Below are 27,741 nucleotides of genomic sequence, written 5' to 3'. Positions count from 1 at the left end.
GGGTATTTATTCTATAGAGAATTTTCTCCCCTTGCTATCCCTTTCTCAAAATACAGTTTGAAGTGATAGAATTGATTATGGTTTCAAGATTTTAAAATCTTTCTATATATATAGATGTAAATTTGAAGCCATGGGTATAGAAGCTCATGAATTGTATGGAGTTGCAGCTTTATTGTGTGTGTGTGTGTGTGTGCGTGTCAAAAGTCCAAAATTTTGGTATTATAGCAATATGGATATTTAATATTATCTATAGCAGTGTTTGAATTAGCTGGGGAAATATTCATTTCTACAGAAACTGGCCAAAAAATGAGAAAAGTAATAATTGTTTTAGAGAAAGCACAAGAGTTTTCATTTGCTTTTGTTAGGCTTTAACTAGTTCACACAAACTCCACTTTATCATTTTTCTTAGGAGGAATAGTTACCTGTAATCTTTTTTTTTTTTAAAGATTTTATTTATTTATTGGAGAGAGAATGAGAGAGAGAGAGAGAGCACATGGGGGCGAGGGTCAGAGGGAGAAGCAGGCTCCCTGCTGAGCAGGGAGACCGATGTGGAACTTGATCCTGGGACTCCAAGATCGTGACCTGAGCCAAAGGAAGTCGCTTAACCGACTGAGCCACCCAGGCGCCCCAGTTACCCATAATCCTAAAAGTTTAGCAATTTGGAACTTGGTATATTGGTGTTTTTGAAATTGGAAGAGCAAAATTGTAGTACTAATTATCTCAAATGTGTTCTTGGTGCACATTGTCTTGGAGATAATAGCAATGGTTTAAAAATACTGTTCTCATTTATCTATGCTGAAAAATAGTATTTTTAAAAGCACTGATTGGAGAGTATGTCTGTGTTCTTTTGAATGGTGATTTTTGAGAATTGGGCCATAAACTTCTAGAATTAAATGCAAACACCAGAACTTCAAAATAACTTGTCTTTTCTAAAATAGAGGGAACAGAAACCAAAGACTTTAGTGCCATCATTATTTTACTCTCATGACCCATAAATGAGCAAATCAAGAAACAGAATATAATCTTCCTTTTAAAAAAATAAATGTTGTTGAAATTTAAGGTAAGTCTAAAGTAATAAAAACAAAAAGATATAGAATTTTTAAAATCTAAGATGCTGTTGATTCTGAGGTAAATCATTATTTTAAGTACCACCAGAAAATAATAGGCCACTAATTAACTATGACACAATGCTTTTTAATACTTAGAATTTTTTTGTCTTTCTCTGTCTGGCTTATTTCACTTAGCATAATATTCTCTAGGTCCATCTATGCTGTTGCAGATAGCAAGGTCTCATTCTTTTAATGGCTGAGTAACATTCCATTGTATATATAGACCACATCTTCTTTATCCATCAGTTGATGGACACTTGGGTTGCTTCCATATCTTGGCTATTGTAAATAATGCTGCAGTAAACATAGGGGTGCATGTATCTTTTCAAATCTGTTTTTGTTTTCTTCTAATAAATAACCTAGTAGTGGAATTACTGGATCATATCATATTTCTATTTAAACGTACAGATTTTTACATGAAAATAAGAATCTTAGTTGCTTGTTTTCATTGCCTTCTCCATACACAATACTTTTGTTTCAATACCAATTAATAGCATAATCTTTTTGGAGACCTTGTACACATCAGTTAAGTCAAGACTAAATCAACAATGTATAATTTTCCTTTGTGCACAGATAACGAACATCTGTCTGCCTGACAGGGGTTGTACTATATAAGAAACCATCCTAATTTCAGAGACTATGAAGTTTAGAAAAAAATTGTCTAAGAATCAATGGAATGTGATATGTACTTGTGTTTATATAGTTTTGTCAAAATCAGTACCACTTTTGCCTCATCTCTGGAGATGTTCAATGGGAAAAAAAGGAAAGGGGGAGAGGACTTCTGATTTTTATTCAGGAGCATCCCTGACTCTTCCTGGTATCACCCCCCTCCCTTTATAGGAAGGTTCATGATCAGGTTCTGGAGGATTACTTTCAGGGTTTCAAGCTGGTCTGCACTGCCTCTGACATCATCCCCTCCTTTATTAGTTTTCTGGGCTTTCAGAAGTGCTCTTCCCCCAGTGCCCTTTCCCTTGACCAAGAGACTTTGTCATTTTCAGTTTACTTGAAAAATATTTTCAGAAGCATTTGTTGAAATTGAAACTACCCTTTGGGAAGGCGAGCTTTGTCACCAGCTATTTAAATTGTCATCTTTGCTCTGAAAAAAGTTTTGGATTTAGAGTTGGAAGACATGACTCTAAGGGCAAGTCACACCTCTGGGTATCAATTATTGTCGTGTAAACAATGAGTAGTTAGGTGATCTATTATTTGAAAGTTCTGCAGATGCTTTCCTAAGGCCACGTGGGCTAACAGTAGGTGGTTGTCCTAATTATGCCATAATTTCTTTGGACCACTGCAAGGGTCTCAGATATGAAGAGTAGTTTTATGACCTGAATTCTGTTTACTCAGCTGTGAGTCCTGGTAGGGTTTCCTTTATCTAAAACATGTACCAAAATGGATGCCTTATTGTATTTCATTTGTACATAGGGGATACCTTTCTAAAATTCATTCAAAGAAGCTGTACTAAGAGGTTCTGACTATCATTAAAATGAGATGATATATGTAAAGGGCTTGTCACATGTCAGAGTGTCAGAAAATGTGATTTCCTTTCTTCTCATCTGATTTTAAAGACTCTTCTTTTTCTTTTTTGGAGAAGGAGGTATTCACTAAATTTGTTGTCTACTGTGTCCCTTTAATTCTCAGCTTATTTGCGGAGCATATTGTCTTGTCTTGTGTCCAGGAACTGAATCTGTTCCAGCTCATGTTATTAAACTACCTCTGAAATCCCACGATTTCCCAATTTTAAAATACCAAAATACTTGAGAAAAGAGTTGGATGGTAGATAGCTGATGTCATTTACATTAAGGAGCACCAGGCTTGCTCCCCTCACATTGCAGGAGTTGATAGTGTGAAATCAGAGGGCAAATAAAGATGATCTACAGCTCCCTAAAATTTGGTAACTTTTTTTTGCATGAGAAAAGTAGTTTATTTCTAAATTAAACTTATACATGGTTCAGATGATTTATTCATTAAGCAAACACTTTGGTAAGAATAAACTGTGTGCCAACTGTCTGGTAGGCACAGTTCTCCTGGTTTTCTTGCTTATTACCTCATTTGTTTAAAAATACATATATTTTTAAATCAAAGATGGTTTCAAGAAACCTGTAATTTTCTAAAACATATTCCTTGGAAAGGAAGGCACCCCATGTCTGAGCACCTCCTCCTCTCTTACATGACTCAGTGATCTGGGGAAGTCGTCTTAAGCATCGTCTTATCTATTTTTTTTTTTTTAAGATTTTATTTATTTATTCATGAGAGACACAGAGAGAGAGAGGCAGAGGGAGAAGCAGGCTCCCAAGGAGCAGGGAGCCCGATGCGGGACTCGATCCCTGGACCCTGGGATCATGACCTGAGCCGAAGGCAGACGCTTAACGACTGAGCCACCCAGGCACCCGTCTTATCTATTTTTAACATATAATAAATGAAGATAGGAAGAACCTGGTTTAAGCATCATTCCTGGGAACATACAAAACTTGGCAACTGGCAATGCTACTTTTCTTTTTCAGATAATATAAATGATCTTTTTATTAGCAATGATGGTTTTACTTTTCTAAGTTATTAAGAATTGAGTGTTCCCCTTGGATTCTACTTTGTTGCCACTTTTTCATATTTTCTCCCCATTGTGTAGTATTAAGGAGCAGGTAATGTTTTAAAAAAATAATAAACCTGGGGAATAATGTCTAGAGAGAGCTCATTGGTAAGTGTTTTGTACTGGTCAGAGCTTCTAGATTCCACAATGAGGGAAGTATTTAAAATTATTGAAGTAATTCTAATTGGTGGATATAAGTAACCAAAACTTCATGGTGGAGACTTTCAGCTTTTTATATAGGTTCAAGAGAAGAAGCATCCTAATTATTATTTTCAGGTATCTTCTAGTCAGGTTGCTTGGTGTGTTTAGACTAGAACATAGTCACTGACTTTTCTTATTAAATTTATCACAATTTGATTAGGGCACTTTTAGTGAGCAACTGTTTATGTGCCAGTCATTGGACTGGCACTGAGGCATTGAGACTAGGCATTGAGATAGAAATGTGATGAAGATCTGGATTCAGCCTAGAAATGTCACAAACCAACCTGATGGGGACAGTAGTAGAGACAGTATGCATAGTATGCAGTGGATCCTTGTGCCACAGGATGACTTAGGGGATTGCTGGAGTCTGGGCCTTGGATGATGCTGAGGGTCATGGGATCATTCTCAGAAGTAGAGGAGGAACTGAAAAACTAACTTTGGAAGCTAACATGAGTCTAAGATACTAACAGTCTGGCTTGTTGTTGTTTTGTTTTTGTTTTTTAATTGTTGCACCTCTTCTGACCATAGCTGTTTGAGAATTGGAGTTGATTTGGGGGCTTTTGAGTGAGTGACTGCTTCGGATGTACAAGTGAGTTCAGGCCCCACCTTTTCCCCTTGCTCTCTCCTCTCTAGCTGTAGTGTCCTCTCTGTGCTGTCCTTTGGACTTGCCATACACAGTCCTGCCCAGGCCTTAGTATTCGTTTGGAGTGCTCTTCCTGAAGATACTTTGCGAGGACGCATCCCTTACTTTCCTTCAGTTTTCCACTCACACGGCACTTTCCTGGTGCCATGAATAAAACAGCAGGTCTAGCCTCCCCTGTTTCCTTCCTGGCTGTATTTATCTTCAAGGCATTTATCACTATCACTGTCTGAATGTTAGCTCCATGAAAGCAAGGACTTTTGCTCTTCGATGCTTTATTGAACACTTAATATTTACATTAGAACAGTGTCTGACTCATAACAGATATTCAGCAGATATTTGTGGAAAGGTAAAGGGGAGGGATACAGGGAGACCTGCATTTGTTTATTATCTGTCTCTTATTTGAAGTTAAAACTGTACAAAGGCAGGACTTTGTACTCCTAGCACCTAAAGTATGTCCAGCACATATTAGATGCTTTAATAAGTTATTGCAGAGGTAATTATGCACATTGATGTGTACACTTAATTAACTATACTAAGCATGTTTAGTCATATGGATGTCCCTTAAGAAGTAGACATTTTTGTTCTAATATGCCAGTGTTATACCAGAAGTATAACATTGCCACAGAAGAAAGGCCACACAGCATATTGTTTAAGAGCTTGAACTTTCCAGATCAAACTGCCTGGCTTGAGCTCCTATCCTAGCTTTGCCATCGATCAGCATTGTGACCATGTGAAATTACTTTACGTCCCCATGTCTTAGTTTGCTCCTCTGTTAAGTGCATGATAGTACCTACCGATCATAGGGCTGTTAAAGGGGTTAGGTGAGTTAATATAAAGTGCTCAGAATAGTGTACAGAGCACAGTAAACATTCTAGATGTGCTTACAAAATATATTAAGACAAAAAATGTATATGGATATTCTTGCTAACTCATTCATCATAGGCAATAAAGAGTGGAAGAAAATCCCTTTTTATTCCCATAGCCCCAGATGAGGATGATCCCTTTGTTATGTCTCCAGATGAGCTGGAATAATGTAAAGAGATGAAAGCAGGAAGTGACTGAGATAAGACTTTATTTCCTTAGGGAATGATCTTCCTGCTTTCTTTGTGCTGATCTTACTACACTGTTGTTAGGAAGCACATTTTTTCTCTTTAAAATTAAACACAAAATTTGTTAAGCGAATCTGAGAAACCTCTATCAAATACAGCAGCTTTCAGTGTAGTTGCAATAAGTGGCACTCAGGAAAAACTCAGTATGGAGAGGATATGCTGACCGGCCACTGTAGTAGGAATTGCATGGAGTTTGTGAAAGCGAAAAAGCGAAAACCTGCATCATCTGGGTTATGCCCCCTGAGGAGTATGAAACTCTAGAAGGGTGAAGAGTAAAATTATATATTGAAAATAAATGCCTCTAAAGTAAATGCAGCCTGTTTCATTCACTTGGTGTTTGGGCAGTTTCTGTACCTCTGCTTTGCATGCTGGTGCCCTCTCCTGGAAGACTACAGAAGGTATTTGCAAGGTGAAACTGCCAGAAGCTGAGGGGCACTGCAGGCCAACTGTGCAGTTCTGAGTGTGCCAAGGAAGTGCAGCAAGAACTGTGGTGTGGGGCAGTGAAAACAGGTATTTATAAAAATTTGAAGAGAGGGCAGAAAACACTAATAGTGATGATACAAATTGGATATATCTAACCATAGAGAGTATTCATAAAGCCTCTTGTTCTTCCGAAGATGGAAGAGTCAGAAGAGAAGAGGAAGAGAGACAGAGGAGAGTACAGAATTGATCTAATGTTCTCTAGATAGATAATATTATTTAGTACCTGGACCTGCAAAAGTGTGTGTGTGGGGTGTTTGATCAAGCTAAATTTGTATTTACAAGTATACTTTTGAGGGTTCTAATGTTTCGTTTAGGATTGGGATACTTACGTTTAGTAAGCTAATTTTAACTTACTTATCCCTAATGGTAATCACTCTCAAGTAAATTACATTAAAAAAAATTAAGTTCTAAGTTGAGACCTCTAGCAGGGGTTGATTAAAAAAAAAATCGACTTGAATTAGGATACATCTTCTAACTCTAGACACTGCTTGCAAGATAGAAGAGGGCTATCTATCCCTGACTCGCTTTAGGTGCCACTTAACCTGTGTGCTCAGAGGGAAGCAGGGATTCACAGGATTGGTTTAGGTACACCAAGCCTTTTTTATTTTCTTTTAAATTCCAGTATAGTTACCATACAGTGTTATATTAGTTTCAGGTGTACAATATAGTGATTCAACACTTCTATACATCACCGTGTGCTCATCACAACAAGTGCACTCCTTAATCCCCATCACCTATTTAACCCATCCCCCCACCAACCTCCCCTCTGATAACCATCAGTTTGTTCTCTATAGTTAAGAGTCTGTTTCTTGGTTTGTCTCCCTCTCTTTTTTCTTTCCTTTGCTCATTTTTTTGTTTGTTTCTTAAATTCCACATATGAGTGAAATCATATGGTATTTGTCTTTCTTTGACTGACTTATTTTGCTTAGCATTATACTTTCTAGCTCCATCCATGTCATTGCAAATGGCAAGATTTCATTCTTTTATATGGCTGAGTAATATTCCATTGTATATACATACTACATCTTTATCCATTCATCAGTCGATGGACACTTGGGCCGCTTCCATAATTTGGCTATTATGAATAATTCTCCTATAAACATAAGGGTGCATGTATCCATCTGAATTAGTGTTATTGTATTTTTGGAGTAAATATCTAGTGGCATGATTACTAGATTGTAGGATAGTTCTATTTTTAACCTTTTGAGGAAACCATATTCTTTTCCAGAGTGGCTACACCAGTTTGCATTCCCACCAACAGTGCAAGAGGGTTCCTTGTTCTCATATCCTCGCCAACACTTGCTGTTTCTTGTGTTTTTTATTTCAGTCATTCTGACAGGTATGAGGTGGTTTTGATTTGCATTTCCCTGATGGTGAGTGATGTTGAGCATCTTTTCATGTGTCTGTTGGCCATCTGTATGTCTTCTTTGGAGAAAATCTGTTCATGTCTTCTGCCCATTTTTTAATTGGATTGTTTTTTGGGTGTTGAGTTGTGTAAGTTCTTCATATATTTTGGATACCGACCCTTCATCTGGTATGTCATTTGCAAAAATCTTCTCTCATTCCGTAGGTTGCCTTTTAGTTTTGTTGATTGTTTCCTTTGCTGTACAGAAATTTTTTATTTTGATCTAATCCCAATAATTTATTTTTGCTTTTATTTCCCTTGTCTCAAGAGACATATCTAGAAAAATGTTGCTACAGCTGATGTCAGAGAAATTACTGCCTGCGCTCTCTTCTAAGATTTTTATGGTTCCAGGTCTCACATTTAGGTCTTTAATCCGTTTTGAGTATATTATTGTGTATGGTATAAAGAAAGTGGTCCAGTTTCATTCTTTTGCATGTAGCTGTCCAGTTTTCCCAGCACCTTTTGTTGAAGAGGTTGTCTTTTCCTACTGGATATTCTTTCCTTCTTTGTCAAAGTTTAATTGACCACATAGTTGTAGGTTCATTTCTGGGTTTTCTGTTCTGTTCCATTGAACTCTGCGTCTCTTGTTGTGCCAGTACTATACTGTTGTGATCACTACAGCTTTGTCATATGACTTGAAGTCTGGAATTGCAATACCTCCAGCTTTGCTTTTCTTTTTCAAGATTGCTTTGATTATTCGGGGTCTTTTGTGGTTCCATACAAATTTTAGGATTGTGTGTTCCAGTTCTGTGAAAAATGCTGTTGGTATTTTGAAAGGGATTACATTAAATGTGTAGATTGCTTTGGATAATAGAGACATTTTAACAATATTTGTTTTTTGGATCCGTGAGCAGGGAATGTCTTTTCATTTTTTGTGTCATCTTCAATTTCTTTCATCAGTATTTAAAGTTTTCAGAGTACAGGTCTTTTATCTCTTTGGTTATGTTTATTCCTAGGTATCTTATTATTTTTGGTACAATTGTACATGGGATTTTCCTTTTTAAGTTTTTATTTAAATTCCAGTTAGTTGTGGGGTGCCTGAATGGCTCAGTCGGGTAAGTGTCTGACTCTTGGTCATGAGATCAAGTCCTGCATTAGGCTCCGTGATCAGCATGGTCTCTTGTCCTCTCCCTCTCACTCTGCCCCTTCTCCCTGCTCATGTGTGTGCACGCCTCTCTCTCTCTCTCAAATAAATAAAATCTTTAAAAAAAAATTCCAATTAGTTGAGATTGTTTTCCTAATTTCTCTTTCTGCTTCTTCATTATTGGTATATAGAAATGCAGCAGATTTCTCCATGTTGATTTTGTACCCCGGGACTCTACTGAATTTGCTTATCAGTTCCAGCAGTTTTTTGGTGTAGTCTTAATGGTTTTTCTGTATAGAGTATCATGTCATCTGCAAATAGTGAAAATTTGACTTCTTCCTTGCCAGTCTGTATGCCTTTTATTTCTTTTGGTTGTCTAATTGCTGAGGCTAGGACTTCTAGTATTATTTTGAATAAAACTGGTGGGAGTGGACATCTTTGTCTTGTTCTTGACTTTAGGGAAGAAGGCTCAGTGTTTTCCCATTGAGTTTGATATTCACTGTGGTTTTTTCATAGATGGCTTTTATTATGTTAAAGTATGTTCCCTCTAAACCTACTTTGATGAGGGTTTTTTTAATCATGAATGGATGTTCTCCTTTGATGTTTTTTCTGCATCTATTGAGATGGCTTTTATCCTTTTATTGATGGGTACACCAACTCTTGATATGACACTATTTAACAAACTGTTTACAATAGTAAAATTGTAGTCATTATCCATGTAAGGATTATCCACTTAGTGGAGTATCTGTTGCCAGTTGTGTTGGTTAGAGTTCATACATATCCTCACTGGCAAAATCCTTGACCACTTTCTGTTGCCCAGTGAATGTATAGTAATACTAATTCAATGCAGTAAAAGTGTAGACAGACGATAAATTTTTGCTTAAAAATTATTTATTGTATTCTAAAATGTGTGAAACATATATTAATATGAATAATTAGAAGATGGTTTAAGATTCAATTGAAAATAATTCAGTGCTTCATATTTTTTAAATTAAAATTGAGCATTTTTTTTCCCTCTGTGGTATGAAGGGACAGAATATGGCACCTCTTTTTATTTTATTTTTATTTTTTAAGATTTTATTTATTTATTTGACAGAGCAAGAGAGCACAAACAGGGGGAATAGTAGAGGGAGAGGGAGAGGCAGGTTCCCAACCAAGCGGGGAGCCCGATGCAGGGCTTGATTCCAGGACGCTGGGATCATAACCTAAGCCAAAGGCAGATGCTTAACCATCTGAGCCACTCAGGCGCCCCAGAATATAGCACTTATAAAACATTATCTTTTAGTTATAACTTTTCCTCAATAATAAAGCCATAGTGATAGAAAACTGATCATTTTCAAGTATCAGATAAACTTAAAAAACTAGAAAAAATTTAGATAATTATGATTGAACTTATAATAAAACATGTCTTGAGTTATCAGATGGTTATTTGGGAATTTATTGCTTTTGCATTGACTTCTTTTGTTTAATGATAGATTGTACCATTGAATGGGCCTCAGTAGAGGGAAGCGCTGAGAAATAATGTTACAAGCACTACAGAAAAGCAGCCATTATCATTAGTTTTTTTGTTATACAGAATTGTATGTGACGATTATTTGTTGTCTCTTTTTTTAGTTGGTAGGGATTTCAGAGAGAAAAAGCAAAGATGTGCTAGTTGAGGCAATTTTGGCTTCTAAAAATTTGACATTCCTTTTTATAAATTGTCTTTGGAAGGATAGACTTGATTTCATTCTGTGTTACTGTAAATACTCTAAGGATATTAAACTTTCTTCCTTATAATTGTATTGCATTTGGCAATAATAGCATCCTTGACTAAATCCCAGGAGTGAGGTTAGTGGGCTCTAGCAGTTCAGTTAGTCCCTTTTACATGTCTTAATTTTCTCATGTGTCATAGGGCCAAATAGTAGTACCTCCTTCTTCCTCAAAGGGGGGTGTGTTTTGATGAGTTTATGCTTTATTTGTGTATGTATACATTCATTTATTTAGAGTGTTAATGCCTTCCTTCAAATGAAATTTTTTTAAATTAGATAATTTGGAGAAACATGAAGGGATATAATATCTTGGCATGGGGGATAAGCTAGTGTTTTTCCGTGTAGACATGTGGGTGTATTGTCTAAATTCAGACCACCCTGTTTCCCCAGAGTGTGCAGTGCATAAGCACAGTCATTAACAGATATGGTCAGCTTCAGACTGTTTACTTACGAATTTACAGGGATATGGAATGCAGTTGTCCCTTTTATTTCCTTTTGTCAGGGTAGAGAGTGATATAGTGCCATTAGAGATTTTTAATGCCATATAAAGGCAGTGAGGTAACATGGCCAAAAGCTGTATCTCATGAAAGATGTAAACTCAGAATACGCAGTGACATTTTAATAGCATTCCAGGAAAACAAGTTAGTCCATCTGTGAATGATTCACTCTTCCTTTTTTGCCCACTGGAATTGGGATTCACTGATTCGTTCACCGAAGCTTCTGTGCAAATAATGAACATGTATATGTTTTTGCATCACTTTCCTCCTTATTTATTATCAAGCTAGACATCTAGTAGTAGTTGCTTTCCAAATGATTCATCTCATATTTTTATAGTGTAGTTGTATTAAAATTGCCTTGATAATATTGCAGCAAAATTACATTCTCATTTGAGAGCCAGCCAAAAGCTCCAGTTTAATATGAAAAATCAAAACAAAAGAAAAAAGAAAAAAAAATAACCCTGCATCATCTGGATTATGCCCCCAGAGGAGTGTGAGGCTGTAGAAGAGTAAAAATACCAATTATTTATTGGAAATAAGTGCTTCCAAGGCAAATTTGTAAGTTTGGTCAGCTTCTGTACCATTGCCTTGCACGTTGGTGCCCTTTTCTGGAATACTGAATGTAGGACTAAGTAAAATGAATGAGGTTTTAAAAATATCCTGAGCCAGAACCTCTAGGTGACACTTATTATAATTCTTCATTTGTAAAGACTGAATTATGTTATCCATGCCAAACAGAACTAGCCATTAGGAGTTTCTATAGTTAGATTTTATCAGTGGTTCTCTATAATTATAAAGTCCCTGAAATCATGTATAAGTAAAATGCAGCCCCATCTAGAGAGATGTATTCTATATAAATGTTAAAAGTCGGTTCATTTGAGGCAGTTTCTTTAGAGAAGTCAAGTATTAATTTCTACTGAGAGCCAGTTAACATTTGTGTACAATACAAATAGCAGTTTACATTTAATAAAATACTGCCTGATGTAATAATCTCATGTGATCATCCAAATAACCAAGTAATAATCTTAAAGATGTAAGGAGGAGGAGTAGTAGTGGATTTTCCATGGGTTACAGTGGTGCCTCAAAATCCTGATAACACATCAGAATCATCTTGGAGCTTAAAAAGAAAATGTGAAGACCCACCTCAAGCCAACAGTCTGAGAATTCCCTGGAGTAGTCGGTCTGGTGATGGAAACTAACATTTATTGTTCACTATGTGCCAAACACTACTAGGTAAACGTTTATGTGGATCTTCTCATTTAATCTGCACAACACCTTGGGAAGTTGGTATTGTTCTCTCCATTTCATAGAAGAAGAAACTGAGGCTCACAGAAAATAATGAATTTACCCACTCTGGTGACTGATAGAACCAGTGTTTGAACCTTGGCAGTCTAACTGGAGCTTTTGGGCAGATACTTGCTTTTAGCATCTTCTACATTAATAATTGTTACTGACAAACTAAGCACTTGCATGTAGAATCTCATTAATAAATGAAAGGAGACCTCCTCATTCTTCTGCTGTAATGGATTTGTGTTCAGATGAATACACTGCTAGACATACTTCTTTGTCACACATTTCTGGGTTCCTTGGGCATATTGGACATTACAGCCCCTTACCAGGTGATCGAGCCACATGAGTGGAGGGGACTGCTAAGGTTGTACTGAGTTCCCACGGGTAGTGGATAGTTGCTGTGGCTACTAGGACAGCTCTGCCTGAATATCCTGTGGACCCCTTACATGATTACATATATATTATTACCCCTCTGTCTCCTGTTTCTGTATGTGTGTGTGCTCGCATGCCCGTCACACACTGTTACATGTCCCATCTTCTTCCTCTTGTATTTGTTACCTTGGTTGGTGGCAACATACCTGCCCAGCTTCTAAGTCAGAGTTAGCTTTCTGCCCTCCCTTGGAACACAACTCCACACACATTCCAAATCACTCATTATGTTCTTTCAATTTACTTTTTGTAAATATCTTTCAGAGCAGAGCAGGGTTTGTTGTTTTTCTTTTTTTTTTTAAGATTTATTTATTTATTTGAGAGAGAGAGAGCACGCACAGGGGGAGTCCCCCGGCAGACTATGTGCTGAGTATGGCGCCCGAGGCGGTCAATCTCACAACCGTGAGATCATGATCTGAGCGGAAATCAGGAAGTTGGTCAGTTTACCAACTGGGCCACCCAGGCGCCCCTTGGAGCAGGTGTTGTTTTTTGGTTTTTTGTTTTTTTTAAATATTCACATGAATTATCTTTCAATTCAGGTTCTTGTCTCCTAGCCAGAGTATTTTGATAGCTTTCCTAGCTGATTTCTCTGCCCTCAATTTTGTCTCCCTATAGTTTTTCCCACATGGTACAAAGAAAAGTGATCTTATAAAAATACAAGTCTGGTGGGGTGGCTTAACCATCCGACTCTTGATTTCCACTCAGGTCATGATTTTAGGGTTCGTAAGATTGAGCCCTGAGTCCAGCTCTGCCCTGAGCATGGAGCCTACTTAAGATTGTCTCTCCCTCTCTCTTAAAATTAAAAAAAAAAAAAAAAAAAAAAAAAATCCAAGTCTGATCATTACCATTTCCCCTCTTTAGACCTATAGTGATTTTCCATGGGTTACAGTGGTGCCTCAAAATCTTGATAACACATCAGAATCATCTTGGAGCTTAAAAAGAAAATGTGAAGACCCACCTCAGGCCAACAGTCTGAGAATTCCCTGGAGTAGGCCCCAGGCACATGTCTTTTCTGAAAGACATTACATATGCTCATATTCCCATATCTCCTTGGATATCTAATGGAGATCTCAAAGTTAATGTAACTAAAATGGAACTTCTTTCTCTTAAAACCTGTGCCAACTTTGGTTTTCCTATGTTAACTGATGACAACTCCACCCTTCAAGTGGCTCGGACCTCCCATGACCGCTTTATAAATAAAAATATATCTACCTCTCTCCCCAAACTGAGATTCTTGATCTCTCTTTCTTTTCTATTTTTCTTCCATAGCAATTATCACCTTCTAATGTAATACATGTATATGTATTTTTTTCATTTATTATAGTTTGTTGTTTATTTTTAGCTCTCTTGGGGGTAGAAGCTTTTTCTTTTGTTTACTGAAGTATTCCTAAATAGTAAGCACCTAAACACATTGCCTGACACATGGCAAGGAATTTGTTAATATTTGTTGAATCAGCAAAAACAACCGTACCAGAAAATGACTAGCAGTAGCAAAATTAATAGTAGTAGAGTATATAAAGGACTTGAGTACTGAAGTCCCATTTCCATGTCCAGCTCTGTGCCTCAGTTTCCATCTGTAAAATGGGTATACAACGATCTACTTTATAAGATTATTGAGGATTAGATGAGACAATCTCTAGGAAACACTAATCTCGGTGACTGGCACAAAGTAAGCGCTTAATCAGGGTTAGATGCTGTTAGGTGAATGGGTACCACTGGAGGTACTGTAGCTGTTATGAATAATTTCTCATTTATATTTCCTCCAAGATTAGATGATGTGCTATCTCTGCAATGCCTGAGAAATAAATGTCCTACATAATGATGGCCAACAAGATTTCCTTTCCTTTCTCAAAGGCGATGTTATATACTTCAGGATTTTAAGTGTATCTTGCTTACGGTAGACTTAGAATTCTTTTTGACTGACGTTCGTTCTGGCCATGAAAGCTAATGCATTTTTACCAGTTTTTTTTCCTGAATCTGTTGCTTTCAGGCCTTTATATCTGTATTTTCAACCTGAAGAGTGGTGCCAGGGTCATATTGCACCCTCTGGTCCTTTAATTCCACTTTCCACTCTTTGGGATTCTTCTGACTGGCCTTTACCTAGCTTATACAGTCTAAAATTGGACTAGGTGCTGTTTGTTGTTGTTTTCTATGCACAATTCCCCCGGTATACTTTATAAATGCGGGGGGTGGGGGAAGCTTTGACACCTCAACCTAGTTTACTTTTTTCATCCTAGTTTTATTACCTCAATTCAATACAAATTTAAAGAATTTCTTAAAATTTAAATTCAACGTAAATATGAAACCAGGCTATCTAACTGGTACCCTGTGCTGATGTCAGTGTCTTCTGGAACATTCCAGGATTGGTCATAATGAATTAGAAAGTTCGTGCTTGCCATGTGTCATTGATAGTGTAGCACAGAAGACAGTGGAGAAAGTGGACAAAGCCAATTGCTCAGTTCTTGCATCCCTTTAGCAGATGGCTACTGAATAACTTCATCCTTCTCCTGTGATGTGAATACAGAGTGAAATTCAAGATTGTAGTAGGTGAGAGAGATGGGACTTTCAAAAGAAGAGCTAGAGTAAAGGTAATTTATCAGCTGCTCTGAGAATGCAGCAGGAGGGAGTTGGAATATGATTCTTAAAAAAGTTATCTCATTTGTGTTCTTGTAGGGTCAAAAAGAATTTGCAAAATTTGGGGCACCCCAGAAATATAGGGTAGGGGTAACAAGAGGGGCAAACGGAGCAAGATGGAAAAGGGGTATGAGAGCACAGCTAATATTGCTGTGTGACCCAAGCATGAGGAAGATGGTAGATGATAAATCTAAATGAGCCATTGGGGTCAGCTTGTGAATGGTCTTATCTGACATGCTACAGAACTTGGATTTTTATCTTGTGTAGGATTTTTATGAAGGAGGCATATTATTACATCTGTGGTAGCAGTAGGTAGGCTGGGAAAGAAGGGTGAAAATAAGAGAAAAGAGTTTTTCCTTTGTATTTAGAGGATATTAGAGAAGAATCAGTAGGTCATAGGCAACTGAGAGAAGGTCTTAATGAAACTATAGAACAATAGTTTAATAAGGAATAAAAATTACGTAAGTAAGTCAGAATAAACCCACGCTGTGGGTTGTGAAACACGCTACCAATTGGCAGTTAGGGAACACCATTATTGGAATTCTTCAAATAAGTTTAGAACAAATATTTTGGGAGGTTGGGTTACCGGGTGAACCTAGGTAAAATACAAGACGACTAGTTAAATCTGAATTTCAGATAAACATTGAATGATTTTTTTTTTTTTTTAGTGTATGTTCTGTGCTAAAAACAATTTTTTTTTATCTGAAATTCAGATTTAACTGGATATCCTATTATTTTTATCTAGAAAAACTGGTAATCCTAGTATTATAAAAAGGTTATGAGAATGCCCGGTGATCAGACTCAATCTGATCCTTCTTTTGATGATAGTGTTACCATATGTGTTTGCAGGTATGAGGTACAAGCCCCAGTGAAGCATTTTCTAGAACACAGGAAGAACCTTTTGGGGAGTCTTTTTACATTTAAGTGGCTATTAGGAATTTCACCTTAGGAAATTGTAAAGTTACTTGATCAAGAAGAAAAGAGAGACTAGGAAAAAAAAGGGAAAATTCAAACTACTGAAAGCATCTAGTATTCAGCAGACTAGATGGACAATGTCTTGTGTATTCCGGGAAACAAAATGGGGTGTCATCCCTCCTGAGAGGGATCATCCAGTTTGCTTTATCAAGTGTGAGCAAGGCTGGGCTGCCATTGTTGTTTATGCTCTTAATATACAGTGGCTCTTGTGTTCTGGCTCCTGTTTTTATTGGGGTTGTAAAAACATTACAAAAACCCCAACAGTAAGCACTCTGCCAAGAAGGTGAGGTCATAGTAATATGACTTCACAGGGAGCGAGGTCCTTAGAAGCCCTAGTGGACCAATAGACACTGGACTTGTGGGGCAAAGAGTACTGAGAAGGGGCTTGTAAGGGGATGTATGTATGGCCCAGCCACCCTAGGCTCTGAGATGAGTTCTTTTTGGTGTCTGCCTTATTGCTGGTGAGTTTGTATTGCCATTATATTGCCAGGCTTTCTGATTTAAAAGGAGCAGTCTCTGTTCTTGCTCAAGTAATCTCATAAATCATGAAATGGGACAGAATGAAGCCATCTAGGAATGGAGGTATTTATCCTCACTGTATTCCTTATTTTTTTTTTTTTACTGAAGGTTTTGTCAAGAAGATCCACAGAAATCTGATTTGTACAGATGTTAAAATTACCTCCTTTTGAAGAATGTGGGGAGAATGAGGTGAAATAGACTGGGCTGGGCAAGAGAGTAGAAAGAGGGGGCAAGTAGAAAAAGTGGTGACTGTCACCACTACACTTTAAAAAAATATATGCTCATTAGGGTAAGTCTCTTGTATTTGAACAAAATCTTTGCAGTACTGTATATATGGTGTAATTTTACTATTTACATGGAGTGATTAAATATATACCATAAATATGTCATGAAAAATGAGCAATAAGTAGCAGTTTAATTGAAAAGAAAATGCTTTCTTTGGCATTTGTTTTTTCTCCATGATAGCTACTAGATAGAGTAAGAGAATGCATGCAGACAGAACTGCAGGGATTTTCTTTTATAATTATAAAAATTATTTGATTGTAACTAAAATAGTTCTTGGAATAAATGTTTTACATTTCCACCACGAATGCAGGAAAACACAAAGTATGAGTTGTCCTTTAAAAGAATTTTCTAATACAAGTTTACTTATTATAAGTTTGCTGTATATAATGATTGAATACTCAAGTTTTCTGATAGGATAGATTTCATAAAACTGGGTGGTAACTCTGTAGAGGAAGGTTTAGGATGAAAAAATATTTAAAGGTGTTTGCATGAAGATCTCACCATAATGAAGCAATTTATTTTAATTGGTATCTATTTCTGTTGGAAAATTGTTTAAGGTGGCTAATTGTTTAAAGAAGGGTTACCAAATATCTTAGTTTGCCTAGGGTAATTCCAGTTTATGTTTGTTGTCCTGGCATTGACTGTGGCTTAACATTAGACTGACTTTAAAAAATGAAGTATTATCATTAACAGCTGCAGTAAAGTTAAGTCAGCCTGGGTTTGAAAAGCCTCCAGTTGGTACTTCTAGCTTCTCTGCAGTGTCCTGTGGGATGTGTGAGTTGACGTGTGCATTGAACAGAATAGTTAAGTCTGAAAGACAGTGTGGGATAACCTCTCTCTTTTCCCTCCCCTTGTAGCTCTCTTTCAAGGACAGCATGTGGAATACTTGCTGATAGAATGAGCTTGGAGAGGAGTTGTGAGGGGCAGTTATCTCCCTCAAGTCTGGCAGTGGTTGGGGAAGTCTGGGACTGTGCAGTTCCTAAGTGTACTGGCTGGGCAAACAGTGATAGTGTACCTGCCAGGCTACCACTTAGTTGGTGGTAGGAAGTGGAAAATCATAAGGTAGAATAAGTGACAAAAATAGATACTGAATAGTTCTGCTTAAAAAAATACATTTTTTGCTATGATTTTTATTATTTATTATAAGTTTACAACTAATTTTTTATTGGTGATGCCTTTTTTTTTTAACTTTGTAACAATTATAATCTCATTTAATTTTATCATCCTGTTCTCTTAAGAGTATCTTGGGTTAGACAATAAATGGATACTCTACTTACAATTCAGGCCAAGTTAAAGAACTATGTGACAGAGCAAAGACATGCAAAACTAGGCCTATGGGCCCGTTCAGCCTAGCCTGGAATGGTTTTTAAGTTTTAAAAGGTTGGAGAAAAACAAAAACAAAAACAAAGAAGCATGTGAGACAGAGACCTTATGTGGCCTTGCCTGAAGTATTTACTATCTGGTTCATTACAGAAAAATTCTGTGTCTGGTTTAGAGTCTGTGGTAAGTGTGTTGGAAGGCTACTTAAATGTGGTAGTTTATCATGAATGTACTGTTCCTTAGTTACCAAGTAAAGTGAGAATTTGGAAATTACTGCGTTATTGGTGTGTGTGTTATAAATGCATGATGTAGCATTCTATAGCCACCCACAGGCTGACCCCTTTGAAGAGCAGAGGCCTCACAGTGCGGTTTGTGGGGCCCTTTCAGGAGGTTTATGAGTTCCAGTTTATTTTATAATAACGATACAGCATTATTTTCCTTTTTCACTGTATTGATGTTTACACAAATGATGCAAAAGCAATGGTGTAGGGGCTTTAGCACAAATCAAGGTAGTGGCACCAAACTGTCCTAGTTGTTATTATGTTCTTCACTATTCTGCACTCAAAATAAAAACAAAAGCCAGTCTCACCTAAAAATTCCTAAATATGATAAAGCAGTACAAAATAATTACATTTTAACTCTTGAGTATATACCTTTTTAATTTCACGTGTGATGAGATGGAAAATATGCATAAAGCACTTCTACTCCTGATGGTTTTCTTTAGGACAATCTTGTATGTAATTCGAGTTGTAAGTTATAAACTAGTTGCTTTTTATGAAATGCCATTTTTCCTTCAAAGTGTAACCGACAAACTATGGTTATTGGGAGCCATTTTCTCAAAAATTAAGAGAGTGAGCCTATTACTAATTTAAGAAAACAACTGACAATATTTGTTGCCAACAATAAAATTTGAGCTTTCAGTTAAAACTTAGAATTTTGGAAAACTTATATCTGCCACCAAAAGTTTGGTAGCTTTTCCATACTTAAAGATTTTTCTGAAGATAATAGTGGTGACATAATAAACGTGATTTTAAAAAATATCGTATAATGAAATGTGTCAACAGATATTTTGCAAATGACCAATGTATGGTATGGAATCTTGCCTGGGTAAAAGATCCATTTAAAGTAGAAGATATTTTAATATGAGTATAAAAAGTTCTTTGAATACGGTATTGGCACCAACCTTTGGGAAACTACCCCTTGTCTTATTTTGGTGCCGTATAAAAAAAGAATATCTACAATTATCTGAAAAGGATATTAAATTACTTCTTATTTTTTTTAACTAAATATCTGTGTGAGGCTGGATTTTAATATATTTCAATCAAAACAAAGTATTGGTTAGTGGCAGTGAGAACCCAGCTGTCTTCCAGTAAGCCAACCATTAAAGAAATTTCTAAATATGTAAAGAATTGTTGCCTTTCTCACTAAATTTTATGTTGTTTTGGAAACTATAATTGTTTTTAATAAAATATTTATATTCATGAAATGGGTTTGTTATTTTAGGTGAATTCATAGTTGAAATTTTTCTTTTTAAATTATTAATACAGTGAATATCAATTGATAAAACCCACATAAACACAAAGATCTTTGGTGTCCTCCGTATTTTTAAAAATGTAAAGGTCCTGAGACCAAAGTTTTGAGAACCGCTCATCAAGGGTTTAAGCAATCACTTCTTCGGTACATTGAAATACAGTAGCTGGAAACACTTTTATGAATAATTAAGCATAAAACTATCATTTAAAAGTCTTTTTCATTTAGTTCTACAATAGCATGGTAATTTCATCAGCTATTTTTCCTTTTTGTCACATAAAAAAAATCTTTTCTTTTTTTCTTCTTTATCAATTCTCACAGCAATGCTGGGGTAAAAACAACACTACTAGAGGCTCATTCTGAGATGGGGAGCACTGAAATTCTGGAAAAGGAGACCTCAGAAAGTCTCAGTAATGGTACCAGCAGCAACGTAGAAGCAGCCAAAAGGTTGGCCAAACGCCTTTATCAACTAGACAGATTCAAAAGATCGGATGTCGCAAAGCACCTAGGCAAGAAGTACGTTCTGTACCAAGGCTGGTGTCTGAGTGTTCCGTATGTGTGTGTCTTTTTTAACAGCTTGGATTTTAATAACAAAGTTTATCCTGTTTTCTTATAGCAATGAATTTAGCAAACTAGTTGCAGAAGAATATCTGAAGTTTTTTGATTTTACAGGAATGACACTGGATCAGTCTCTCAGGTATGATTAAATATCACTTCTTTTATTGTTGTTGTTAAGATTTTATTTATTTATTTGACAGTGAGAGAGACAGCCAGAGAGGGAACACAAGCAGGGGGAGTGGGAGAGGGAGAAGCGGACTCCCTGCTGAGACTCCCAGGACCCTGGGATCATGACCTGAGCCAAAGGCAGACATTTAAATGACTGAGCCACCCAGGCACCCCCACTTCTGTTTTATTTTTGCCTCCAAATAATTAATTCTGAGAAGGGAAAGTAATGCTGAAACTAATTTTTTAGCCCACAGTGACTTTGTGACCTTAGCTCAAATTATACTATAGTTTATTAGACACAGTAGAAAGAAAATTATATTGTTTTTATGAAATCACACATGAAATCATATTTTCCAACTAGTAGATGACATAATAAAGAATAGTGACAAAGTCTTGAGAAGTGGAATCTATGGGAATTTGGTTTTCGAATGATCAATTAAAAAAGGCATAGATTTACAGACTGTAGAATTACAGGCTTTTTTCCCCTAAGCATTTGTTTACAATAGCCTTTTAAGATGATACTTTGAATTAACTCATGAATGGAATAAAAGTGAATATCAACATAATAATCAGCAGAAGATATCTGTAAACTGTTTCAGATAGTAGCACTTTTTGCTGATCTGTTCAAATGAAGGTTTAATAAACACAATGATCCTCACTTTTCACACCATATTGTACTGTAAATTTCTAAGAGCCGCTGAAGGTAAAACTCAGTCAGCATTTACTCTTATAAACTTTATAACATGTCAGAGCCTGGAGGAATTCTGAGATCATCTGTATAACCCTTTAGTTTTATAAATCAGGAAACTGCATTTTGGGAGGTGAAGTAAGGTTGTTTGGATTAGAATGCACAATAATGACTTATTTGGTGGCACTTTGCGTGAATTGAGGGCATGCATAGGTTTTTCCACTGAAAACAAATAAGGGTAGAGGAAAGATCTATATTTATGCTTTGTTCTCTAATGTGGTTTATAAAAGACGGTTATGAAAAATTCAAGTTTGATCAATATAATTTAGATTTAACAAACTAAGACAGCAATATTTTCATCATAGAAATAAGGTTTTTTGTATGTTTCTTTTTTTTTTTTTAAAGATTTTATTTATTTATTTGAGACAGAGAGCACATGAGAGGGGGGAGGGTCAGAGGGAGAAGCAGGCTCCCCGCCGAGCAGGGAGCCCAATGCGGGACTCGATCCCGGGACTCCAGGATCATGACCTGAGCCGAAGGCAGTCGCTTAACCAACTGAGCCACCCAGGCGCCCTGTATGTTTCTTTTAATTGTAAGATTTCTTAGAACATTTTAAAGGATTTTTTTCTTCCTATCTCATGTTTAGGGAAGTGCATCTACTTTGTCAAGTGAGGGTTATCGGAATTTATCATTAATAGACAGTACTCTTAGTGACCCCGATTTAGATTGGTGTGTGGTTCTGGGCATATTTTTATTTTGCGAAGAATTTTTATACATAAATTTATTCCTAGCCTAAGGAATAAATTAGGGTTTTAGCTCCCAATTTTCTTCTCATATAAAAAGTTAATAATATAATGTGATAATAGGCAAAATAAAATTCACAAAAATCTGTGCACAAGATAATATAATTGTAATTATTTTCTTTTTTTAAAATTTTATTTTATATTCAGTCAGTTAACATATAGTGTATTATTAGTTTCAGAGGTAGAGTTCAGTGATTCATCAGTTGCATATAACAGTGTGTCAGTGGCGAGTACAATCATATAACAAAATGACAAACTGATCCATGTATAGTTTTTAAAACATAGCCTACATGGTTATGGGTTCAGTCTTAAGTGTTCTTTGGTTTTTATCTGACTGATCTTTTAAATGGCTACTTGTCACTCAGTCATATGGGAAGTTACTACCTTCCCAAGGTTTTTCTTAATGTATTAGCTACCATGTTATTGTTACTGCCCTGTCATCTTTTATATTGACATTTTATAGAATTAAGTAAATTTATATTGAATGGCTTTCTAATAAGTGATTTTTTAAAAAAAATAACTAGAATATCTTCTTTGTATAATTAATTTCTTGTTATATATAAATTAACTTTGTCAAACGTAAAGAGTATGGTAATGTTTTCTAGTTTCACTTTTTTTCTCTTAATTCTTTTTAAGGTATTTCTTTAAAGCATTTTCTCTTGTGGGAGAAACTCAAGAACGAGAGAGAGTTTTAATACACTTCTCCAATAGATACTTTTATTGTAACCCAGATACCATTGCTTCACAAGGTAATCTGATGGAAATGTTTGTATTTCAAAAAACAAGGGTTATTTTTCTCATTATGAAAGTTATATTTTATTGTGGAAAATATGGAAGATTATACAAATGAAAATGAAAATCATCTAGGGATCTCTAATTACCTGGAAAAAACTATTAACAACTGTTTTATTTCCTTCTATTCTATTTGTATAATATTTAATTTCAAATTTGAATCATTACAGAGTTTTGTTTCCTATTGTCTTTCCCTTTCATTGTGAACATTTTCTCATGTCATTAAATATTCTTTAAAAAGCAAGATATTTAATGACTGCATGGTATTCTTTTCTTTTCATTATTTTTTACTTCGTTTTCCAGTTCCATAGTATGACAAGATGCTTTAAGTTGCTCATGCTGCTACTCTGAGATTTTACATGGCAAAGCACATTGTAATAAATGAAATGCTGGTTTTCTTATGTCTTCTTTCTATCCATCTGATCTCTAAACTTCTTGAAGTGCATGTATACTTAGTTTTGGAAACATTTACAAATCTCACTGGAGTTTGTAGTGTGTCTCCAGTGCTTTGGTTTGATATTCATTGTAACACTGACCACTGACTTTGGTTTATGATTTTAATGAACTATGAGTTTATGTTTATTGTACTATTTTTAAAAAGCAACTTTCAACTATTTAACTGTTGCACCCTATCAAGAGGTTTTCTTCCTCCGTGCCGTTTCCTGCAATAAAGCAAAATTTTCAGGGTTTGAAGTCAGGCACATTCATTTGCAATTGGAGAATCTTTCATAAACACAAATTCTGGAATAGATCACTAGGACTAGATGCACTAGAAATAACAATTATCTCTTAGCTTCCCTATTGCCAATTAACTGGGATAAATGTACTTGATATTGACTAAAGTGATTAATCCCCCCCCCCCCCGCCTCTGCCCTGCAGGCTATAGCTAAATTAACTAACAATCTGATCCTTAGAGTCACATTTCTCTCTGTAAAATGGGAACTTAATTTTCTTTAGTCCTTTCTTTGTTTATACTTAGACTATTTATTCACTGTTTCTATCACTATCAGGATTGAACAGAGAATGAAGGGGATAAAAGGGAGTTGTTTTTATTAAAACCTCCTTTAATCTAATAAGATGTTGACATTCCTGAGTGAAATAAGGAATATGGATGGATGTGTACACTCAACTGGCCATTGAGTTGGCTACTGAGTTTTACAAATGCTTTCAAGGAATTTATTTTGAATGTATTTAAAATTTAATAATAACAAACGGGAACTGGAATAAATATACTTTTGGGCATTTGATAGCATCTCCTTAGAGACATTAATAACAGAAATCACATACTATATTCAAAGACATACTTCTGAAAAATAAGCTATCTTTAATTCATGAATTCAGTAATTAGGAAGGCCTGCCTTTCTGTACATTTGGCATACACTAATAAGATTTTTCTGCATCTTCACTGCCATTGTCTATTATACTTGGATTGAGAATTGCAGGTAAAGAATGAGGAGAAGTAATTCTAAGGTTTGGAAATGAGAAGCTTCTAACTCTTAGTGCTTTTTCTTTTCCTTTATAAAGTAAGAGAGAGTGATGTTTCCATCTAAATGTGACATGATCCATCTGGTTTGAACAACATCTTTCCCCTGAATATGTAATTTTTTAATCTTTACAATTATTACAGTATTGTACTTTTGTCTGATCCATAGTATCCTGGACCAACCTACATGTTGCCTTTAGTGAATTGTCAAGAAAGAGGATAACTATTCCTGCCCATAAATTTTTACCCAGAGACCTAATACCCAGGCAGTACAGTGAAAGACCCAAATCTTGGTTTCCTTTAACTTTTGCTTCTTTCTCAATTCACATTCCTCCCAGAAAGTAAAAAAAGAAGGAACAGTAGCAAATAATTTATTTTCATTTCTGTATCTTACATTACAGAAAATTGGGAAAATATAAATAAAAAGGTAAAAATTATCTCACTATCCAGAGATGATAATCTTTAATATGTTATATATTATTCTAGATGTATTTATATTTAAATGGAATCGTACTGCATATAATGTGCTTTCCATATAATAATTTATTGTGAAATATCTTTCTATTTCAACATGTATACTTGGACAACATTTTTAATGACTTAAACATAACAGGATTGTGTTTTTGGAGGGTTTTATTTACTTGTTCCCCATTATAAGCAATATTTCTTTGGATACCCTTGTATTTTGCATAGATCCTTGTTTCCTTAGTGTAAAGCCTTATAAATGGATTTGCTGTGTCAAAAGACACTGTTTCAAAGCTTAAGATAGGTTCTATCAAACTACCCTCCAGAGAGGTAAAACTGATATATTTTATCACCAGCAGAGTCCAACTCTGTGCACTGAGGTCCTTCTAATAATTTATCTATTTTTTGTCTCCCCAAACAAATACGATTAATTGTGCCTAGCCACATGTTTGTGTTCTCATAGGTTCTTAATGTACGCCACTCTAATGATAATAAGGAGTCCAATAGGAAATAGTGAATTAATGCTTTCTTTCCTTGTTTCTTCCCTTAGATGGGGTCCATTGTCTCACCTGTGCAATGATGCTTCTTAACACAGATCTCCATGGCCATGTAAGTGTAGGTGTGTGAAGCTGTCTTATGGAAATCAAAATATCTTGGGTTTATCTTTGCTTTTGTGTTCATATGCACTTATTCTCTGCCTCCCCTTTCTCTCATTCTCTACATGGCAGGTAGGTAAATGTAAATCCTTGGAAAAAGAAATAGCTATTTTACATGCTAGCACAGAGCATAATTCACTTAAAAGTGAATATGATATTGTCTACATGTCTGGAGTTGACTTACCTGTAGTGTATTCTCTATCTACTTTCTCCAGTAGATGGCAGAGACATTTTTATTTGGGTTGATATATGATGGAAAGGGGATGTAAGTTAGATCTGAAGATGGTGACTGTGTTTTTACTAAATCTAGTAGCCAGTCTTAAGAACACAGCCTTTTCTACACCTCTCAGCTCACGTGGTCTTCTACTAGTTGAAATACCAAAATATTCTAATTACTATCTCATCTTCTTTTTAAAATCTAGAGTGAGCTTAAATTTATAATTATATGTAAATCTTTACCTTTCATAGATGTGGAATTTTAGCATTTACTTAAACTGTTTATCTTAGAGAAAATGAAAATGTTTTAGTTTAATATAGGCCAATATGTACTTATTTAGCACAAAAATTATTTCATAGTCCCAGGTCCATTTATTTTGAAGAGAAAACCAGGTTTCTTATGATTAAAGAATCTAGATCATCCCTTGATTTGCTATATGATTTATCTTACAATTTTAAAAAATCACATTAAAAGAACTAAAACTGGGGTGCCTGGTGGCTCAGTTGTTAAGCATCTGCCTTTGGCTCAGGTCATGATCCCAGGGTTCTGGGATCGAGCTCCTCATTGGGCTCCCTGCTCTGCGGGAAGCCTGCCTCTCCCTCTCCCCCTGCTTGTGTTCCTGCTCTCGCTGTCTCTCTCTCTGTCAAATAAATAAAATCTTAAAAAAACAAAACAAAACAAAAAAAACACTAAAACTTAAGTATCCATACAAATTCATTCTCGTATTCCGAAAGCCCACATAATTCTCTTAAGAAAGGCAAAATGGAGCTGTTTGGGACTGTTAAGATGGACTGAAGGAAAAAAAAAGTGATCTACTATCAGAAAAATGAAGAGGAGATGTAGTGATAGCTAACACTGTTTTCACAGACCTCTCAACTCAACTAGGAAGCTAGGAAGTTCCTTTTGCAATTTGCCTGAGATGAGTTTAGAATAACCTAGTGACTTGTAGACATATGTAACATGTGTCCAGAGATGATACAGAATAAAATTAATAGATACTCGCAGGGGACATTTTGGGGTAATAGCGCCATAATACATCTTGGGGAAATAAAGGTACTAGGATTCCCACAGTGTGAACTTTGACATGAGGATCAGAATCTAAACTCATTGGCTTGTTACGGAGATGACCAGTCAGTGGACAGTCCTGACCTCTGTTTTTCTCTTACCAGTAAAGCAGATTTTCCTTGTTTAATTTCTCTGCTTGTCTTATGATGACAGTTACAATTCTGTCCCCTTCTTTTCCTCCGACTTAATTTCTCAACCTAACTTTGAGCTGAAAGAGACAATTTTGAATACTCTTGTCCACATGTAACTTTGATCCAAGTCAGCAAGTCCCAGCATGAGGCATCTTCCTCACGTGAGATATTTTGAGGTCTCATTCACATACGATGGTTGTGCATTTAGTGTCTGTTGACTGAGAAAATTTATAATGACGAAAAAAAAATCCAGTAACACTTTCAATTCTTATTTAGAAGTTGAGGATCTCATAGAACTTCTGTGGAAGTTGCTAGATGGCAGATTGGTTTCTATTAAAAGCTGAATTACTTTTTAGAAAGCTAATATTGCTTTAATAATACTTTCAAATAAACATGTATCTTATTAATCACAATAATTTGAAACATAGCAGTAAATAAAGGTGTGAGGTTTGTTATTTATTCACATAACACAGCATGTTTTATATCCAAACTAACCACGGGCATCCCAGTGTCTATAGTCCATAGGTTCAGAAGCACAGATCTCGGATATGCTCTTGCTCTGTTTTCAGACCAATTTTGAATAGTTGAAAAGAGATTAAATGAAGCGTCACACTTCTTTTTGGCAACTAGAATGTAAGCGTTTATAGGTAAGAGGCAGTATACCAATGAAATAGTTTAATATTGTTTGGCTATAGTCACAATTACATATAAGAAAGAGAATAAATACAATATCATCAACATATTTTTAGTAATTATTGGTTCTTAGCTTTGTTTTTGAAAATGTGTGCTATATACTTAGGATTGTCTGTTGTTTAGGTTTTGTATATTAGAGGTTTTTTAAATCCTTATTTACAGTGCATGCTG

At 35.8% G+C, this 27,741-nt stretch overlaps 1 protein-coding gene across 5 annotated transcripts in view; it reads left to right on the top strand.

Annotated features, from left to right (window-relative positions):
* PSD3 (pleckstrin and Sec7 domain containing 3) overlaps positions 1-27,741 on the top strand; it is a 575,226-nt gene that overhangs the window by 353,588 nt on the left and 193,897 nt on the right. For all 5 annotated transcript variants that reach the window (XM_064585443.1, XM_064585442.1, XM_064585444.1 and 2 more), the window contains 4 exons: positions 20,173-20,367; positions 20,468-20,548; positions 22,705-22,817; positions 25,359-25,417. In XM_064585443.1, the coding sequence (XP_064441513.1) occupies positions 20,173-20,367; positions 20,468-20,548; positions 22,705-22,817; positions 25,359-25,417 (448 nt within the window). The remainder of the gene's footprint in view (positions 1-20,172; positions 20,368-20,467; positions 20,549-22,704; positions 22,818-25,358; positions 25,418-27,741) is intronic.

The sequence above is a fragment of the Mirounga angustirostris genome, unplaced genomic scaffold (genome assembly GCF_029215605.1).
Source record: "Mirounga angustirostris isolate CCGP_5_RB_7025 unplaced genomic scaffold, mMirAng1.0.hap1 SCAF_2, whole genome shotgun sequence".
Lineage (NCBI taxonomy): Eukaryota > Metazoa > Chordata > Mammalia > Carnivora > Phocidae > Mirounga > Mirounga angustirostris.
The sequence above is the reverse complement of the archived record's forward strand: the minus strand, read 5'-3'. Positions and strand labels throughout refer to the sequence as shown.